At 33.0% G+C, this 15026-nt stretch overlaps 1 protein-coding gene across 3 annotated transcripts; it reads right to left on the reverse strand.

Moving 5' to 3' along the window:
* Positions 1-252: 252 nt before the first annotated feature.
* On the reverse strand, positions 253-5819 carry LOC109183695 (GPN-loop GTPase 3-like). Of its 3 annotated transcripts, none has more exons than XM_019333753.1 (10): positions 5474-5819; positions 2774-2840; positions 2521-2629; positions 2356-2437; positions 2117-2202; positions 1541-1644; positions 1323-1453; positions 1130-1223; positions 553-608; positions 253-386 (listed from the first exon to the last, which is right to left on the reverse strand). In XM_019333753.1, exons 2-10 carry the CDS (start codon positions 2816-2818, stop codon positions 290-292), a joined length of 804 nt encoding a protein of 267 aa, XP_019189298.1. In that variant the 5' UTR covers positions 2819-2840; positions 5474-5819; the 3' UTR covers positions 253-289. The 3 variants fall into 3 exon arrangements, with proteins under 3 accessions (XP_019189298.1, XP_019189296.1, XP_019189297.1); XM_019333751.1 differs by having other exon boundaries at positions 2774-2847; positions 5474-5818; XM_019333752.1 differs by having other exon boundaries at positions 2774-2858; positions 5474-5818.
* Between the last annotated feature and the right edge of the window lie 9207 nt (positions 5820-15026).

The following is a 15026-nucleotide window of genomic DNA, read 5'->3' on the forward strand; positions in this document are numbered from 1 at the left end:
ACCAGCCAATTTTTTGCTTATCAACCATTTACCAAATACTACCGAATAATTAAAGATGAGATACACTTCAAGCTAGGCATTTCTTGGAAGCTTTTGGAACCAATGATAATTACAATGTCGGGCAACTTGAAAGAACAAATATGAGATCACTTCCAAATATTAAGCAACAAATTAGCAGTAAGTTTGACAAATAACAACACTAAGATACAAAGTTGCAAAATCGTTAGTCCATCGTTCACCTTCAAAAAAGCATTTTTAACTTCTCCGAAACCGCCAAAAACATGAAGGTTTAATCATCCTCCTCGTTGTCGAAATCTTTGACCTTCACATCTGCATCCTCACCATACTGAATGCAGTTGTCAATCTGTGACAGGATGTATTGTATACTGCAGAAAGGGCATAATATGTGAGTTTTGTGACAAAGCTTTGGGCAGTTGTATGAAGCATGGTAAACAGATAAAGGAAATTATTAAAACATAATAGTTCAACTTCTTTGAATGCCCAAGGAAACAAGCCATCATAAGACTACATAAACACGTAGGAATACATCACCTGCTCTCTTTCCTCAAATCAAGCGGCATAAAGCTGACCATACTAAACTGATCCACCTGATGCAACAAAGAATTATTAAGTAATGAGAAACCCTAGTGCAAACCCTTTTTTTTTTTGGGTGACGAGGGAAGCCCCACAACCATTTTGGATGTAGGAAAACCCTGCCTTGTGACTCTAGCTAGCAAAAGACCACAAGGAAGTAAACCAGCCTAGATTACCCATAGCTGACCGGCTCAAACCAAGGGGGCAAGGATTCGAACTTGTGACCTTGTGGTTACAAGTGTGGATCTCTTGCCATCTTGGTTGGGGTTACCCCTAGTGTAAACCCATTTGATTACACCAGACATGGACACGGATGCATTTGCAAATTGGTAAGCATTTATATTATCGCAACACAAAAGTACTTGAGAATACAGAGAAAAAAAAAAAAAAACAGATTTTGTAAAATGGCTAGTCACTTGGTATATATCTTAATTACACAAGTGTGCATGGGTATGCTAAGTATTATATGGAAAGCTGTCTGAATTTTACCAGTCAGAATCCAATCATTAATTAGAATATGACTCTTCATTCTTACCAACTCAATTAAAGATTTGTTAAGCTTTTGAAATTGTGGAGCCATGCGCTGATTCAAATCTGCCAATAGCAAGTGAGGCTCTGGATTCAAGTAACTGCAGGTAGAAAATAAGTTAAAGAACGCTTTAAGTTTGTGGCATGGGCAGTAATGATTTATACAGATATAAGCAACATCCGGGTGCAAAAGGACTAACTTGTCAATATCCTTTTTATTTGTCACAAGGTCCATTTTTGAGAGAATGTTGACATGAGGCAATTCAAGTTGAACCATTGCAGAGAGGGAAGCCATACAACCACTAATGAATTTGGTCACATCCGTGATAAACTGAAACATTACAACGGGATGCTTAATAATATAATGCGCATGAGCTACCAAAGGGCATCAATGGTATGTATGAGGAGAGGTGTATACCTGAGAATCAAGTAAGTAAACTACGCAGATATTGAAATTCTTTCGCTTTAAGTGTTCCACAAAATTCTTCAGCACAGGAACATGTGAGAAGAGTTCAATTTGACCTGTAAAACAATTGCAATATTTGTAAACACAGAAATGACTGACCCCAAACAATAAAATCGCAGTCTGGACAGGAAACACATTAGAGGCAAAAAGATCTATTTCAAAAAGAACTTATTAAAAAAATCTTTTCCAAATATATTTCTTTGTAATGATTTAGAAGGAATAAGGCTAATTTTGGAATATAAAATTATCATTAAAAGATCCATGTCACTCCCAATTGGGTCTTCTCAAGAAAAAGGAAATTGCTTGATTTGCTTCTTATCTACTCTGAAAGGCAATTTGTAAAAAAAAAAATGTTTGGCCAAGCTAATCAGCTAATGGCTTCTTAGAGTATATAAGTAAATAAGCTTTAGGCCAAACAAGCACTTGTTTTCAATGAATTTTCATGGTAGAAACCATCACCCAGTAGCTACATGTAAGAATTTTCAGTTCTACATGATGTATACACACACATACATACATATTAAGTACCTGGGCAGTCAAAAACTAGGTAGTCATCATCCATATAATTATCCAACTCCTCTGTTAGCCAGTCATCCAAATTTTCTTCAAGGTGTCTGAATCATGATTAAGGGAATGCATATTTTGAAGCAACTACGATTAAGAAATTCTAGTGAAACAATGATAATGAATCATGATCTTAATTGCTCTAATTCAAACTCAAGAACCATAAAATCATGCTCTTATAATAGGAAAGGCTTAGAGGATACTCCATGCAATAAATAAGGCCACCATTAGGGCCTAGATGTAGTTCCTCCATAACATCATCCAGCGAAATCAGTTCCCTGATGTCTGCACCAAATAGAAAGCAGTTTAAAATGTGTGTGTATTGCACTTCTAAATTAATTAGAAATAATACACTCCTACATACTCACCCATAGCCACTGGATAGTCAAAATTCTCTGCTGCAGGATCTAAGTTCACTATATGGATTGTTCGTCGTGTGGCTTCACAATGTCGATGCAAATTTGAGCAGTAAGTTGACTGCCACAAGCAAATGATTAATACTATCAGTCCTTGATGCAACATGCTAACAAGTGGAAATTGTAAAGAGACATGAAATCAAATATATCTGTGTTGCATACTAAACACATGTCCAAATGAGAAGCAACAAGGTTCATTAATCACCTTTCCACTGCCTGCAGGGCCAATAACCAGCTGTGCATAGCCCATTCTCCTTAATCTTATGTCTTTGCTGAACTCTTAAGATCAAGCAGAAATATAGTATCAGAGGAAATGGAATGATACCAAGCCCAGAAGCAAAATTGCAAACTACAAATGTTGCACACCAAACACCAATCAGAAATAGCAAGCTTAGCACATCAGCATTTTCCATAAGAATTATCACAAGAAAAATAGCATCACAATATTATCAGAACTACACTCATACATATATAATTATAAAAACACATACACACATAAAGAAGAAAATTGAAGTCAATAATACTATAGCAATAACTTACATGACCCAAACAGTATTAGCAAAGCCCTAATACATAATTACAAAAGCGAATACCTTTTTCACATAGAACTTAAAGAGTTTCTGCTAAATAGAACTGACAGTAGATATGGCAATGGGGTGTGGTGGGGGCATATCAGTATATCACATGCCCTGCCGGGGAAAGAAATCCCCTCCACATCCCTGCAGGGATTTTTCAAATCTTGGAACTTACAAGAAGCTATAAATACAATTCCATACAGCATGCAGCATGCCTTGTTTATGTGAGGCGAGGCTAAAAGTTGGCGAACAATGATTGGCAAGGCAACATTAGCAGACAGCAAATGAAGGCTGAGATTTCAGAATACGACTGCTGCCTGGCTACATACTGGTGGATGGGGCCAGCGACCACAAGGATTCTGCAATCTTCATCTTAGGCTCTCACGAGATTAGGAATTACACATTTGCCGACAGCCATTTAGGATTTAGGAATTAGGAGTTTAGGCTTAGGAATTAGGAAATATGATTTTTAAAAATATTTCAATAAGTCTGGCATGCTGACCTGTGTAGGCCTACATCTAAAGTTTCAACCCAACTAGGAATGGCAACCGGGTGACGTGGGATCGCGAGCATATTCCTTGTCTCTCCACCCCTGAAATCCCATCCCGTCCCTCACCCCACCTCTTGTCCCCGCTGGGGTAAGGAATTCTTTCTCCATCCTGTGCCCATGGAGAATTTAAGAATTTTAGGGGATGGGGAATCCCTACCCCTGTCAACTCTAGTCAAACCTACATATTACTCCTTATTAACTATGAACTAAAAAAATAAAAAATAAAAACTATAAAATTCCTACGTTACAACCAACAGCGAGTTATATTTAATCTAGTCTACTTATTCATAAAAAGTTTTATTGTGATAATGAACTCTCAGTTGAAGGATTCCATACAAACCCATCATCAGAATCCAATTGAATTTTAACAAATATTTTTTTTAATGATCCAGAAGAATACACGCATACACACACCGTGTAGTTAATCAAATAGTGAATTAGTGATGTTAAGTAATGCGTGCTCATAACCTGATAACCCAGTCTAATCCCTCACTCAAAATTGCTTTTAAAAACCATCATTGCCACTATCATAATTTGGCTTAGGCATTTTTAATTTGGAGTAAAATTGATTAAAAAAAAATATTAAATTGAAAGCAATAGCACCCTAACCTAGGGGTGGGTGATTCGGTATTCGGTTCGGTTTTAGAAAAATGAAACCCCATTCGGTTTAACATTGCAGTTTGGTTCGGTTTGGAAAAGTTCGGTTTCGGCTCGGATTTGGTTCGATTAGAAATTAGGTTCGGTTTGGGAATCCAATTCCCAACATTTCCTAGTTTTCTAGCGCAAATAATTATGGTTTTGTTCCAAGAAGCAAGACCAAATATAGAAAAATAACTTGAATGTAACGAATAGTTTTTAAATTCCCAGACTGACTGATAGAAAATTAAAGAATTTTTAGCAATTTAATCTCCTCTTATGCTTTGGTAATCAAGTAGCTGAACTATATACCAACACTTTGATAATGAGAAAGTATTTTAATTCTCAAATCAATACTAGAGATCCAAACCAAGATTAAATAACAGCACCATTCAGCAGTAATAGTTGTTAAAATACACAATTGCATTGCAGCAGAAAGCCAGAAACAAACTTTTCACATAAGTCTATAGGGCACAAACTCAAAATCATTAAGATTACTTCATTAAGAAAAGGCTTTCATAAGTCCAAAACAATAAATCAGTGGAAGGATTTGCAGTATCATCACCATATGCAATTCTTCAGTCTGCTTACTAGAACAACATAGTTTCAACTTTCAACCTTTTCTTCCAGGTATATCACCATATTTTAATACTATTATTACCATTTAGATGAGGGATGATTTTTCCTGCACATTTGCAGTGAGACAAGTCACTGCAAAAATCGATCAATTTATATATATATATATATATATATATATATATATATATATATATATATATATATATATATATATATAGAGAGAGAGAGAGAGAGAGGTGTGCGTTCGGTTAATCCAACCGAATTTTGTTCTCGGGTTAATCAGTTAACCGATTTTTTTTGTATAAATTCTGGGCAGAATTTAATCAATTTATCACAGTTCACACTTTGCAAACCTGTACTGCTATAAGATTGCCATCACAAGAACACAATTTGAAGGAAGACAATATAGCAAAGTAGTATATCTTTAAGAGAAACATTACATTAAAGATTCCTTACGAGAAGATATAACAGATATATATATACAGAAAAAAGACCTAATGAAGTGGTAAAGAGCAAAACCTTACATTGCTCTTGGAAAAAAAAAAAAAAAAAAAAAAAAACAAACCTGGGCAGTGAGGCAGTCAGCAGGAGCCGAGGAGAGTGGAATGACGGAGGATTGGAGCGGTGGGGTCACCGGGCGTCGCTAGAGGGGCCGGTGGAGACGCGGACTCAGGACTCGCTCACGGCTCAATCGCGGAGTACTGGAGGCTGGAGCGGACCGAGCAGAGGGTTGGAGGCGACGAGCCGCTGAGCAGACGGAGGAGTACGGAGGATCCGACTAGCTGAGGATGCGATGAGACGGAGAATCGCCGGCGTCACAGGGCCAGTTCCCAGTGGAGACAGAGCCGGCGACAGCGCAAGAGGAGAAGTGAGGAAGAATGTGATTATTATGTGATAAACTGAGATGGCCAAAGGGGTTAAGGGATTTTGACTTTTGTCTTTAGATTTTATACTGTATATACTAGCATTTTGTACGCGCGATACGCGAAAACTTATACCCAATATTAAAATATTTGTAAGTAACAAAATTTAAAAAATTAGTTAAAATTATGTTTTGCAATTTCTTAAAGTGATGATACTTTTGAATTATCATATATTTGAATAATATAGTGTTCAAAACAAAAAAATAATAAAATTATATTTTTATATAATAATAATTTACAAATAATACTAAGCTAACCCTCACATATATGATATATTGATATGGATAAACAAATAATATACATACATATATATATATATATATATATATATATATATATATATATATATATATATATATATATATGATACACATATGTAATTTAACATTCATATAAATATTTAATTAAAATATAATTTATAATTAAATTAATTGTTATATGATAATTTTAATAAAATGATAATTAAAATAGGAAAAATATATGATAGATGTAGGTGTATGGTAAGATTGGTAGATATATTAAAAATTAACGGTGTTATAACGATGTAAGGATGATTTTGTCCAATGCAAATGAATGTACAACAATTAAAGCAAAATGTATATATTTATTAGCATATAAAAAAGGGACAAAAATCAAGGACATAACTTGTATTGACACTTATTATGTTTTAGATATATATATATATATATATATATATATATATATATATATATATATATATATATATATATATATAATTTAACATAAACTTTGGTCAAATAATTAGCGGATATCAAGGAAAACTGACCTTGGGGAGTGCGTTTCTCTCCCCTAAATACTCGGTCTCCGTTTGTGCTGTTTAAGTTCTCCGTATTGCCACTGTATTTCGAATTATGTATTTAGGCTTCAATTAATAATAATGTCTTCGTATTTGTATTTGATGAGAAGGAATGTAACAATCATATCTTCAATAGTAGTCCGTGTCAAAGTTTGACACGGATTACTATGTACATTTATAACTTTGTTTGTAACAAAGTTATAGACGGACTTAGTAGTTCGTGACTTTGACCGCACGGACTACTACTAAGTCCGTGTGGCTGTAGCAGTCAGACCATGTCTGACTGCTACAGTCCTACGAAAAAAATAAAAAAATAAAATAATATTTTATTTTAATATGTTATTTGATATTATTGATTTAAAAGTTCAGTTTTGATTATGTTGTAAATAAAAAAAATAAAAAATAAAAAAAAAATTAATGAATGTTGTACTAAAATATTCGATTTTATTAATGATTCAAATTTGGACATTGCATAGAACAGTGTGTTCTCTTTTGACAATACTTATATTTTGTTATGCGATTGCTACTAAAGTCCATTTCATTGGGAAACTTAGTTGTTCATCGTTGGCCTCTTTGTGTTCGTGGCTTAGCGTTAATAGGTGGAAGGTAAATGATATGATTTGTCCACTGAGTATGTTCATCCAATGGATAGAAATTACCTGCGTAAGAGTTCCTGTAGTTTTGGACGGAGTATACTTGTGGCACGAATTGGTAAAATGCCTCCCTTCGGAAATTACAAGCTGTTATCACATGTGCACACGGTATTCCAGCCACGTTCCACATGCCGCAGTTGCAGGTACGTTCAGTCAAGTTAACGTGAAAATGAGTGTGTAGACCTTGAGCCATATATCCAGAAATTATAGCAACGCCATAGATGCCAATAGTGTCATTATATCTGTGGATGCTTGCATTATTTGACTCATTCTCTCTAGCAACCAAATCTTCTTAAATCTTTGGCGAGAAAACCATTTGCTGTTGATGCATCATCTCCCCCGTAGTACGTCTGTCCGCAAACATTGTTCGTAACTCGTATAAAGTTATCCGTGCTATTGCCGTGACAGGCAACATCCGGCAACTCTTAATTGAGTTATTAAATGACACAGATAGATTGGTTGTCATAATGCTGTACCGATGACCACCATTGTGACATAATGTCCACACCTCTTCATCGAGTTTTGCAAGATAGTTGTATGCATTGGGTTAGTGTTGTTGGATGGTCTAGTACCAGCTTCCCATATTAATCTACGTAACCACCGGTTTCTGCTTACCTTCGTCAATACATTGTTGCGAAGGAGACGGAGGCAATACCTACGTTTCGCTCGACCCTACAATTCTTTGACTTCCTTAAATGCCGCCTCTATTCCAACATGTCTATCCGAAACGATGCACATTGAATCGTAATCGGGAAAGACATGTACGACGAGTAGTCATAGAAACCAAGTCCAGCTGGCATTATTTTCCGAGTCAACGATTGAATATGTCAGTGGATATATTTCTTTGTTTGCAGTGTATCCGCATGCTAGTAGAAGATGTCCTTTGTACCGGTTGTGCAAGTGTGTGCCATCAATACAAATAACTTGGACGCAGTAGCGAAATCCATCAATTGCCGGCTTGAAAGCCCAGAATGCATACATGAAATGCATGTATTCTGGACCCCGTAGTTCAGAAAGCATACACTGTATCTCGACAATCGTTCCAGGGTTGGACACTTGCAAGTTACACAAGAATTATGGGAGATCATTGTAGGATTGCTGGAAATTTTCGTACTGCATTTCAATGCATTTTTGTCGGGCGTACCATGCTTTCCTGTACGAAATGTCCACACCATAGTGTTGTCGCACATCTACTTGGATGTGTTTGATTTTGTATTGTGGGTCGACAACGATCTTTTGGAAAATCAAATCACTAATTAGTGCGCTGCTGCACATTCTGTCTGCCCCTCCTTGGTTGTATTGTACTGTGCAATCATGTGGTTCAAAGAACTTTGTCACCATCCATTGAGAAGATACCCCATGCAATTTCCTTGCTGATAATGTCCAGCCACAAGATGGTATTGCATGGAAATTTGGACACGAGACTTTCCAATTGGTTTTTTTTTCTTGTGATTTGTTATGAAGCTCCGCATTTGATGACTACTGTAAGTTGATACAGCTTTTTTAAGTGTTGGAAAATCTGGGAAAACCATTCTGATGCATATGACATTTGTTGAGGGGTCATATGATATCATTTCTTGATCATCCCTCTCTGTAAACCCGTGGCTGAATGTGTTTGTCATTTGTGGTATTGGAGAATGATGGAAAGGAATAGCAGAATTAGGGGCAGTTATACCTCGACCCCCATATTATTGAGCAGTTTGTCCCATTGTTTGGAAGTCAACTGCAACTGGCTCATCTATGTCGTCGTCCGTAGTGTATTCACTACTTGATGGTATAGACTCAGGTATATAACTTTCATCTGTCTCCGAAGAACTTTCCACCATCGTTGAAGAAGATGTTGTGCCATCAGTAGTATAACTCCCGAAAAATGCTGCCATAATAAAATATTGTATCCAAGGGTGTTGTTGTGTTTGAAAAATTGGATTTGGTGTGAAAAACTAGATTTGATATGTTTGAACCGTAAAAGAAAAACTAAATAGTAGTGAGATTCGTAGTCTAAAATAAAATGTGAACAGAGGTTGAAGGGTATATAAAGGGGAAGCAACAAACAGACTTGAGAATTTCGTTTCTGTTAATTTTTTTTTTTAGCTCTTAAGTTGGACTCCCCTAGTCCAACTGTTTAACTTTTTAATGTTTTGGCTACATGTTTTTTTTTAAACAGAATATTTATTTTCAATTAATGATAATAAGCATATATACTCATTTTTTTTAACAATACACATTGAATTAAAGATATAAACATACATACTAATTTTTTTTACTTTGAAAGTAGATGTTTACATTCTTCAATGATTGCATCAACTCTCATAGCATGTTCATGAGTCTCCCGTGCTAGTTCCTGCTGCATACGCTCTAAAATCTCGGCATTAGAAGATTTTTTTTTGCATTTTGTGTTGTGGTACTAGAACCTAAACTTGAACTGCATTCCTCAACATCGTTTTGTTGATTGTTTATGAATTTGTTGAAAGCTTGAATGACTTCATCTTTACTGGTATATGATTTATATAAATTGTCGATTTTGTCGCTAAATCGATGCACTTGAGCTTTTGCATCCTCCCAATTATCATATATTCTTGGTTGTCGACCGATAAACACAACATATGTCTTCACCTAATATTAAACATCTTGTTATCGGCGTACTATTAATATAATGAAGAGAAATATAATTTAAGACTACGTACCATTGTAGTTGAAATCACAAGCTTGATGACTGGTTTGAAGTGGTAAAACTACAAACGATATGCTGATTGTTGAGCAAAATAAATGTTTCCTCCTTTCCAATATGGTCTTCATGAAAAAAATTGATGGTCCTTTAAATAAGGCAAATGACTGTATAATCGGTATGGAGTAGTCCAACTATACTTCAATTTTTTTTGTTTTAAATATTTATTTTGACATGACATTCTACCTGACATGAAATATATATAATCGAATAACCACTCGGGTCAGTTTCCCATGTTTTGTTTCATCAGTCTTATTTATGATGGTTTGTACAGATAAAATTTTGAAATGACTAATCACGGATTTGTTGACAAAGAGAATATTCAAATCACAAAACAAATTGAAGTGAGAACTACCTCGCAATGTCTTTGTTAGACAATCAGCAGTTAGCGGTTAGCGTTAGCGGATTTGACCAGTGAATTATATCAACGGTTGGTAAAAAGATATTTTTAAAAATTAGTTATTTAGATTAACATGTAAAATGAGGTATACATATAATAATAATAATAATAATAATAATAATAATAATAATAATAATAATAATAATAATAATTGTTAAAAAAATAAAAAAAAAAATTAAGTCAATCATATTAACTACTTAGAAGATTTATTGATAAAAAAAGTAAACTCGACCTTTGTCTACTGCGCACAAAGAGCCCCCTCACTTTAAGAGGTTGTGGGCCTCTATGACAGGTTGAGCTACCCATGCGAGCACAAATTCAATATTCAATTATGAACAATCCCAATATAATCTTGCCTTGATATACGTTAAAATACTTATTTAAAAAAAAAACAATGCGCTTAAAGAACTAGTGTATATATATATATATATATATATATATATATATATATATATATATATATATATATATATATATATATATATATATATATATATATATATATAGAAGAGCGCTCATATGCGGCGGGGTCTTACGGTGCGGCGGTGCGGTCAAATTCCAGAATACACCAACAGTGTTAACAATATGCACCAACAATGTAATAAAAACACACCCCAATGAAATGTAATAAAACATCACAAAATACACCACAGACTCAAAAAACACACCATATAACTCACCACCCCCAATGGTGTATTTCCGAACAGTGTATGATGTTTTTACTCACACCTAATGGTGTGTGTTTGGTGATGCAGGGCTCTGTTTACTCTGTTTTGTGTGGTGTATTTCCTAACGTTGATGGTGCATATTTGGTGAACTATTGATGTTGCCGCACCGTAAGAAATAACCGCACTGTAAGACACTGCCGCACCTGAACCCGTCTATATATATATATATATATATATATATATATATATATATATATATATATATATATATATATATATATATATATAAATCAAGAAAACAATTTATAAATCAAGGCAGCAGCTCATACCTGTGATAGTAGCCGCCATCTTCAACTTCTGCAATGTTCTTGCGCTTCAACACCCTTTGTTCACGGTTTGAGTGGTACAACTACTAACCATATTGGATTACTACTTATTCCCATTATATTTGTGGTCTTTCATTAATTCAAAGATTCTATTCTAATTCTAACCAAAATTAACACATTAATAGAATTACTCTTTAACCCTCTTAATTAAATTATGGCCTTATTTACAGTATATTTCTTATTCAATCTCATCCTTCCATTACAAATTTATAAATGGTCAAGATGTCGTCTCACCATTTCATCTTAATAGGGGTCTCATTGGATTCAATATATATATATATATATATATATATATATATATATATATATATATATATATATATATATATATATATATATATATATTAATACATTTTAACATATTCATAATATATGTTTAACAATTATACTAACTCTAATTGGGATGGGGTTTGAACCTAAGACCTCTCTTATATAAATTATTAATGAGTATGTTAAGAATAATAAATAATTAACGGAATATTCCGTTACTCAAGTTTATACTAACGGAATTTATGATTTTTTAAGGGAAGAAAATAATATAATAGAGGGTAAATAATGTAAATCATTTAAAAAATATTAAAATTAAAATAATATGAATCATTCATTTTAAGAAACAATTACTAATGATATTTTTTTGGTTCAGTTAAAGACCTAACACTATTGGTTCTTATTAGATTTGTAAATTTGTAGATTTGTATGTGTGTGTGTGTATATATATATATATATATATATATATATATATATATATATATATATATATATATATATATATATATATATAGTAGAGTTCCAATGAGAACACTTGCTTATGTGAGAACAAATCGCATCTATCTAATATTTAATTAGCGTTCGCACACACTTAATCTAATTTATATTATTAAAAAATATTAGATGAATGCACACGATTTGTTCGCACATACTTAATATAATCTAGACCATTAAAAAATATTAGATGAATGCACTTTTTTTTTGAATGCTACTAGCTCTATTAGAATGTAGGAAGCTCGAACTCACAATCTTCCAAATCCAAATGGAAGTCCAACCCGGGTACCATTGGACCACATAGTCCTGGTATATGATCCTAAATTTTATTTAGGCTAAAGTGTCATCCCGCACCATGAACCATTCCTGATTATTCATGCCGCACCATGATCTTTAATAAGTGATATTTAGAGCCATAAACTATAATTTTTTTTCCGTCTAGAACTTTTTACAGGTTTCCTACAGGTTACCGGTAATAATATTGCTGACATGAAATTTTTTATTAGTTTTTTTTGATACTTTTCTTCTTTCGTCTTCGTATTATAATTTTTTTCGTATTTTTCTTTTTTCCTAAACGTATAGTCCTGCTCTGCGTTTTTTGCTTCTCGTTTCTCCGATACCAAACTCCGCAGAGCAGGTCTATACAGAGCAGGCCTGATTGGAAAAACGAGAAGCGAAAAACGCAGAGCAGGCCTATATATTTAAGAAAAAAATAAAAATACGAAACAAATTATAATACGAAGGCGAAAGTAGAAAAATATCGAAAAAACTAATAAAAAATTCTATGTCAGCAATATTATTACCGGTAACCTGTAGGAAACCTGTAAAAAGTTCTAGACGAAAAAAAAATTATGATTTATGAATCTAAATATCACTTATTAAAGTTCATGGTGCGACATGAATAATCAAGAATGGTTCATGGTGCGGGATGACACTTTAGCCTTTTATATATATATATATATATATATATATCTACTATACTAATAAGAGCCCAAGAGAGTTAGACCTATAATGGGTAGAAAAAATGGCGGTCACAGATTTTAATCAAATGAATGGCTCAGATTGATTAAAAGATTGATAAGATTTAAAATTTACACTAAAATTTCCTAAAGTACCCACACACCGTTACTAATTCCGTTAAAATTAAAAAAAAGGTCTTAGGTTCGAACCTCATCCCAATCAAAGTTGGCATAATTAGTACTCTATTTTACTCTTATTAAATTATATAAATAATAATTTAATAGCTACAACAAAAGATTATAGATATGCATTTCTTTAATTTAGAATTATGTGTCCACAATGCCGTTATTCAAAAAAAAATTATTCATTATCAATAAATTAAATAAGAGAAATAATTGTATTAGTTATATTGTCTTTATTTTTCTACAATATAAAAATTCTTTATATTCAAATTTATTAATTGATTATATTCGCTGCATTGTCCTTACAATGTCTTAATTCAGTGAAAAAAAATTATTCATTATCAATAAATTAATTAAGAGAAATATTTTCATTAGTTATATTGTCTTTATTTTTCTCAAATGTAAAAATTTTTACATTCAAATTCATCAATTGATTATATTCACTACATTGTCTATTATCTTTTTTGTGCACTATTTTGATAATTAAATATCAAAGTTATAATACAAAATAATGCTATATATTTATTTACCATGTATTTTATTAATACCATGAAAAAATTAAAAAAATATATAATTAATAAAGCCATCCATATTAACTACTTAGAGAGATTTTGTGACAAAGAGAGTATTCAAATCACACAACAAATTGAAGTGAGAACTACCTTGCAATGTCCTTGTTTGACAATCAGCAGTTAGCGCGCGGATTATATTAGCGGATTTGACCAACGAATTTATTTAATTATTAACATTGGGTAAAAAAATGACCGTCAAATTATTAAATCAAATGAATGGTTCAAATTGTTCAGGTTTTAATTTTTTTAAAAAATTTTCTAATTTATCCTTAATTATATGATTATCCATTTAACTTTTTCGTTAAATACCGTTAATTCACCGTTAGTCTAATTATAATATTAACGTCTAATATAGAATTAATAATTACACCATTAATCTAATTCTAATATTAAAGTCTTAATAGAACTTAACCACAAATCCTAATGTCGAAATCTCCTCAAACAATATTAGTATATATTTAATATTTTATGCCCTAATTTTTATTTGTTCTCCCTTATGTCCAGTATTTGGTTTCAACCATACCTATACAATTATTTTATTGACAATTATAATCAATCTTGACTATATTATCTTGCATTTGTAAACTTAGAATTACCTATTTAACCCGCACGGGCTTAGCTCAATGGTTTAGTGGGCAGTATTTGGGAGAAGAGACCAAGGTTTGAACCTCGACGGCGGCAGTGCGAGAATTATGTCCAAAGTGGGCAGATTCCTTGTTCGCACCGGCATTTGATCCTGTCTGCTGAACCATTAAGTCATCGTGATTTACAACTTCCTACAATGCTCTGTCGGGTAGGGGACTCAACCTTTGGGAGAAGAATTACCTATTTAAATACGCAAATTCAACCTTCAATTATCTATGCATGAACAATTTCAATATAATCTTGCCTTAATATACTTTAAAAAAAAAAAAAACATTGGGCATTATCCCAATCGCGCAATGCGCGTAAAAAACTAGTATATATATATATATATATATATATATATATATATATATATATATAAACGAAATCAAATAATTCAAAATTGAATCATTTATGTTACAAAACATGGCCAATGTACTTGAGTA

This window comes from Ipomoea nil, unplaced genomic scaffold, assembly GCF_001879475.1.
Source record: "Ipomoea nil cultivar Tokyo-kokei standard unplaced genomic scaffold, Asagao_1.1 scaffold1149, whole genome shotgun sequence".
Classification (NCBI taxonomy): domain Eukaryota; kingdom Viridiplantae; phylum Streptophyta; class Magnoliopsida; order Solanales; family Convolvulaceae; genus Ipomoea; species Ipomoea nil.